Source organism: Littorina saxatilis, linkage group LG9, assembly GCF_037325665.1.
Source record: "Littorina saxatilis isolate snail1 linkage group LG9, US_GU_Lsax_2.0, whole genome shotgun sequence".
Lineage (NCBI taxonomy): Eukaryota > Metazoa > Mollusca > Gastropoda > Littorinimorpha > Littorinidae > Littorina > Littorina saxatilis.
Window position 1 is genome coordinate 12,041,642 of NC_090253.1, and position 6,847 is coordinate 12,048,488.

At 39.4% G+C, this 6,847-nt stretch overlaps 1 protein-coding gene across 2 annotated transcripts in view; it reads right to left on the reverse strand.

Annotated features, from left to right (window-relative positions):
- The window catches only part of LOC138975281 (uncharacterized), a 39,689-nt gene extending 33,430 nt beyond the window's left edge, over nt 1–6,259 (reverse strand). The window contains exons 1-3 of one of the 2 annotated variants that reach the window (XM_070347937.1): nt 6,102–6,259; nt 2,626–2,715; nt 1,623–1,654 (exon numbers count right to left, since the gene is read on the reverse strand). In XM_070347937.1, the coding sequence (XP_070204038.1) occupies nt 1,623–1,654; nt 2,626–2,667 (74 nt within the window). In that variant the 5' untranslated portion in view covers nt 2,668–2,715; nt 6,102–6,259. Of the gene's footprint in view, nt 1–1,622; nt 1,655–2,625; nt 2,716–5,658 lie in introns of both variants that reach the window. The other variant, XM_070347936.1, reaches the window with a different exon arrangement.
- Nucleotides 6,260–6,847: the final 588 nt, after the last annotated feature.

A 6,847-nucleotide genomic window follows, 5' to 3' on the forward strand; every position in this document is an offset into this window, starting at 1 on the left:
CATTTGTCGTCTCGTAGTTGCTTTGCGATTAAAAATTGACCCCCACGTGTATTTACAGTGCTGCAACGGCACATTTTGAATAGTAAACAAACGCCCAAACTTGTCAGCACTACTTGAACTAATGAAAGAGATTGTCTTCGATTGACTTGTAATGAACTGAACGCGTTGCAGTAAAACTACGACAGTGGTTTTGACAATCTGAGGTTACCCCCATGAATACCTTTTTTGCTTTGCTCAAAGATATGCTGCTTTGGAGTTTTATTTTGTAAATTGTTTGTAAAATAATTTGAAAATGTTCTCTGATTTGAGCGAGCGTAAATTGATCTTTGAGTGGCCTTTCGTCAATTTTATTTATAAAATGATACAGGTATCTCCAATCAATCAGTATTAGAAAGGCGACGCTTTGTGTTTGCATCTGAATTCATGTAATTTGTTTTGTCGGGCTTGGACAAAAGCTGACACGAGGAAATAATTGTTCAGAAGAACATTGTTAATGTCTTATTCAGAAACCAAGTTAAAATAAATGGCTTCATGAAAACAATTTTAATGATACACAAGTTTTTCCTGATAATTTTTTTTCTCTTTTTGATTTTATAATTTTACAGAACATCATCATGTTCCGTCTATTTCACTTGAGTTCCTTAAGCAAATTAATTAAAATGTGCAAGCAACATTTGAGGTACATTGATTGAAAAACTAAGAAGTTATGACAACTAAACGAGCCATACAGGTCGTGCGCGTGTTTCCTTAAAAAGCAGTAGGTTGCTTTTAATGCTGATATGTGACCCTCCACCACGGCATGAGTCGCATGTCACCTCGCGCGGTTCTGCGCTAGGCTTGACATAAGTCCGGGGGAACTGTGGTAACAGTGTGAGGGTCACCTTAGTCACAGGCTTAAAACTCGAAAAGTGTTCGCTCTTTTCTAAAACGGTTTTCACCACTGGATAGAGCATAAAACACTCTTTTGGAAAATGTAAAAATATGAAAATCATGCAAAGGTGACATGCGACTCATTTCGTGGTGGAGGGTCACATATGTGGAGTGGGAGAGTATTTTCCTGCTTTAACAATACCCCCTAGCTTGATTAAGGTAACCATCTCCCTCCTCCTGGTGATCCTCCAGTGGAAGTCTTCTTCTGTTTTTAGTTCTACTTGATGGAAGCGAGGACTTATAGGCTCTTTGTTCGGCACGTTTGTTGCAGAAATAGTCCATGCTGTCCTTGTCAAAGAAATTGTGATGAGGTTGCAAATATCAAGACTCTGCCCCCTGTGTAGACACCGCGTAATGTACAATAAAAGTGGTTCTTGCATACCGTGAGGTAATGAATGGTTTTTAAAGCACTATCATTCATTGCAGAATAAATGACTTCATTACAATGATCTACACTTAGAATGATGCATGTGTTTTATCAATGTAGCCAAATGCTAAGATTTAGATCAAATAAAACCGACATCAACTTAGAATAAACAAAATTCAGTATACAAAATAACCTTTACGGGACAAGTAGTTAATATGCATTACTTGTGTATGCACAAGTTGCTGAATTTTGCAATAGACAGACAAGCAGAAGCAATCTATATGTTTATACAGGTATGCATATCTGCGTTCATCTTTAGTCTTACCTCTCATCCTTATTGAAAAACAGCCTTCGGGTCTAAAACAAAAATAAAAACCTGTCGTTAGACATGTTTACATTCGTTCTTTTAATGAATGCTTAATAAAGAAAAGTCTCTTAAGTAACGATTGCAAAACTTCAACCAGCAACCTAACTCAAACAGAGACAGAAGAACAGATGATCAACTGACAAAGAGAGTTAAATGGCCTGCAACAATAAGACAGTTCTTAATGCGAGCCTATACTTTCAAACATCAATCAGATGAATACTGTTTAACAAGTTAAATGCTACATACAACTTTTGAAAACAAAATGTGATCCACGGTCTTAGAGTTCATCGGACATTGAGCGTGCTGGGCATAAGACATGTTTGGCTTAAAATGATTTTATGCAGTTTCCAAGGGTACTACAACTACTGCTTGTGTCAATGTACAGAACATTATATTTGGTGTCTTGCAATTCGTAACTTTTAAAAGGTGTCCCATTTTGCACAGTGTTTTGACACTGCCACAAGAGAAAGACCTTACTGCGGCAGCACTTCATGTCACTGCATCAGGTTGCCCAGAAAGCACCGCCATTATAACCCTTTACCGCTTGTGAGCTTAAGTCATCCTTCACCAAGCAACCCAACATTTCAACTCCACGGAGGACCCGCCAGCAGGAGTCGTTTCCCCTGCCCCGTAATGCCACATACCATGCAAACTGCTAGTTAAAAAAGTACTTGACTGCATCCAAGTGCTACTAAGATTTTTTTCGTCTTGAATTTTTCATAAGCAAGATATTTTCCTGAAAATTCTGTATCTCACCAGTCCTGTTCTCAGTACAAGGAAAAAGGGGTTAACAACGTAAACCATTTCTCTTTCACATGCATTGATTATTTCAAGTTAATACTGACTGTACATCAGTCTCGAAAATAAAGAGCAATTTTTAAACAAATATTCCACTGCTTGCCTAAGGGATGTATACATTTATATAATACGAGTGTAAGTGAGCCTATTGATGCAGTCTTACCTTGCTTGGCACCTGTACAGGTCCTGGGCTTTCGTCTTGCATTTTCGATTGTGGCTTTTCACGCTCAGCTCACTGCAACGAGTTCTCACGCTGAAATAATTGAATATTGTGAATAACATGAAAAAAATCCGGTTCATTTTTGAATAGGAAAAACACGCCGCAATTCTGAACAGAAGTTCTAATAACGTCTGCATATATTGACCGATTTACTTCATTATTAGTGCACATGAACGCCTGCTTATGTGCGACTTTTCCACATACTGACACATGTGCAGGTCAATGGTCGGACTTCTGTGCAACTTCAAACAAAGTTTCCGAATTCAGGGATCGACTCTACAGAACGAGGTTTCTTCTTCTTCTTCAGCGTTCCAGAATTTGTCTGGTTACGTGTGAGCTCGTTTTCCCATTTGGGTTCCCCAAACTATACTCTGAGAGCATAGTCAGCTTCACTCCGCTTTCGTTGAGTAGGCATGCTGGGTATTTTCGTGTTTCCATAACCCACCGAACTCTGACATGGATTACAGGATCTTTTCCGTGCGCACTTGGTCTTGTGCTTGCGTGTACACTAATGTTTGTAAGCACTAGCAGGTCTGCACATAAGTTGACCTGGGAGATCGGAGAAATCTCCACTCTTAACCCACCAGGCGGCAGTGACCGGGATTCGAACTGCTCACGACCTCCCGATTAGAAGGCCGACGTCTTACCACCACGCTACTGCGCCCGTCAAAACGAGGTTTGACATTGAGCGGTAGCCATTCTTACTTGATTTATAACTTCCAGACTTTCACCTTTTCGACTATCCGAATGTCTGAATATGCAAAAACACTACCTTCACCCCCCCCCCCCCCCCACCCGATCATCGGTGATCTGAAGAAAGCTGCAGCAGATAGGTTCAGGACAATCCCTAAACAGGAAAGCATTGGTGTCATTGACAATGTTGGAGGTGTCATTTGGACAACATTTTTGAGCGAAAGGTAAAAATCGGACCATTTTACCTACAAACAGTGCATTTTGTGGAATGGTCGGGAACAATCTGTAGTTTTTGCACAACTACAATGAAGATATTTGCTAAACTCAAATGACTGGAAGAATTACCACTTTTGTTGCAAAGTTGCCATTGCGCAATGGTGCGCATAATTCATGAATGACATGAACGCATTCCACAACTGATTGTCTAATGTTTGTAAGGATATACTAAGTCCTTTAAATAACTCTAAATGTAACAACAATCTGGGGGGGGGGGGGCTTAAATTAGGTTAGTTTGGCTACCGCTCAAAGTAAGACCTCGTTGTGTTGAATCGATCCCCGAATTCGAAAACTTGTTCTCAAATTGCACACAAAATTGCAAGTTTGTCTGCCTTACCTTCCATGTTCCATACATTTTGTCCTAAGTCTTTTGTATTTGTTGGTGAGACGCGTTGGAATAGTTAAGGATTTACATAACCCTATCCAGACTACAGTTAACGTAGGCCTATATATACTGTTTTTAGGGATCAAAGGCAAGATTGTAGTGCTTGTATATCTCGGAGGTTAAATGGTAATTCTCCAGAGCTATGTACCATTTTGTGACCTGCATTTTCAGTCCTTTAAATGATTATAAACGTAAATTTAATGGCAACTAGAATGTATTCTCTATACGTTTTTCAGTAAGAATCCAGCTAGATTATGAAAGACACATGGAGTAAAATTAACATTGTCTATATTTTGTCCTTTTTACATTTAGTAAAGTTTTGACTAAATGTTTTAACATAGAGGGGGGAATAGAGACGAGGGTCGTGGTGTATGTGTGTGTGTGTGTGTGTCTGTCTGTGTGTGTGTAGAGCGATTCAGAGTAAACTACTGGACCGATCTTTATGAAATTTGACATGAGAGTTTCTGGGTATAATATCCCCAGACGTTTTTCATTTTTTCGATGACGTCATATCCGGCATTTTGTAAAAGTTGAGGCGGCACTGTCACACCCTCATTTTTCAATCAAATTGATTGAAATTTTGGCCAAACAATCTTCGACGAAGGCCGGACTTTGGTATTGCATTTCAGCTTGGAGGCTTAAAAATTAATTAATGACTTTGGTCATTACAAATCTGAAAACTGTAATTAAAAAATTTTTTTTATAAAACGATCCAAAATTATGTTTATCTTATTTGTTCATCCTTTTCTGATTCAAAAAACATATAAATATGTTATACTCGGGGTAAAAACAAGCTCTGAAAATTAAAAATATAAAAATTATGATTAAAATTTAATTTCCGAAATCGATTTAAAAACAATTTCGTCTTATTCCTTGTCCGCATCTGATTCCAAAAACATATATATATATTATATGTTTGGATTAAAAACACGTTCAGAAAGTTAAAACGAAGAGAGGTACAGAAAAGCGTGCTATGCAGCACAGCGAAACCACTACCGCGCTGAACAGGCTCGTCAGTTCCACTCCGTTTTGCACAAGCGGCGGACTACGGTCATTGTGAAAAAATGCAGTGCGTTCAGTTTCATTCTGTGAGTTCCACAGCTTGACTAAATGTAGTAATTTCGCCTTACGCGACTTGTTTTTAATTGTTAGTACTCATATCCATGTCACAACCTTTGGTTTTCACGTTTGCTGTCCTTGCACTTCATTGAATGTAGACACAGAAAATAAGGAAGTATTTCTAAATCTGTCTCTGCAAACTAATGATATATAAGGAATTGATATCGACATCAATTTGTATGGTTAAAATATCTTTAAGTATAGAAATATTACCTTCTAACTTAGTTTCCCCTGGTACGCAGCTGAGGAGAATAACCCTAAAGCTACAGGGTGACCCCTAAAAATGCAAACCACAAAATTGCTAATAACTTCTACACCCGTACGCTGAATTATGTCATATTTGGTGTACATAAACTTCAGCTTATACATGGCCTATCCACTCGATGACCTCACCCTTGTGATAAATCTACAGCGCGAGTAGCCCTATTTTCCTGTCGACCTAGTTCTGAACACCAAACACTCCACCCCAGAAATATATTTTTAAGTTGAAAGTATCCACTAACCTTTTCTCCAATGCTTCGCGTCAGCAATTTGTCGCCTTAAAGCATCAACACATTAACTCATTAACACTAACTGAATGCACTGAAACAATGTTTTAGCTCTGCTTTGTGGGTAATCGACATGTCGTTATTGTGTACTGCTAGACTAACTATACGTGTAGCTTTGGAGCCTTCGTGCAGTCGGTCGTCTCATTTTAAAGCAGGAAGTATGCACATTTCTGTTCAAAGTGGTCAGAGGGCTGGTCCCCGCAGTACCCCCTGAGAAATTCATCCAGCAACAAAAATCAAAAAGACAAGTGAAACAACGAGTGAACAAAGACTTTACATCATCAGCCACAGTCAGAAATATCACAAGAAACAACAGCCAGTGCTTTACTGTGGAGTGTACTAAAACACCAGTGTACAAGTACTCTTTTTTCACAAGAACAGTTATTGACTGGAACAACCTTGATGACAACACGATCCAGTCGTCAACGGTCAACGAATTCAGAGGAAAACTGCCAACCGCTGACTAAAACACCAAGTGCTCTCCCCAGGGACCTGTTGGCGTAACTTATCAAGATCAAGATCAAGACTGTATCAAGCGAAAACCTGGACCGTCTATTGGACTCAACCCGCAAATAAAAATGTCGAGGGAGTGTTGTGTGAGTTAATTAATTTTGTAATGTGCGAGTCCGCCCTGTACGTTTAGGCATCCGTGTGATGCTGACATAAATATGCTAGCATATAATATATATACATGAAGTACAATGCTGTCGTATTACTTAGCACCACTCATCTTTCTCTGTCTCTTTGTCTCTGTGTCTTGTATCTATCTATGTGCCAGCATGTAAGTCTCCCTCTCTCTCCATCACCCTCTCCACGCAGTGGTCTACACACACACTCTCATTACTGCTAGAAGGCGCGGCAACAAAATACAACACATTCCGGTGAGTTCTGTTGGCAAAAAACAACAACCCCGTATATAGTTACACCATGCATAATCGAGACGAGGGTCGTGGTGTATGTTTGTGTGTGTGTGTGTGTGTGTGTGTGTCTGTCTGTCTGTCTGTGCGTGTGTGTGTGTAGAGCGATTCAGACTAAACTACTGGACCGATCTTTATGAAATTTGACATGAGAGTTCCTGGGAATTTTTTCGATAAATACCTTTGATGACGTAATATCCGGCTTTTTGTAAAAGTTGAGGCGGCAC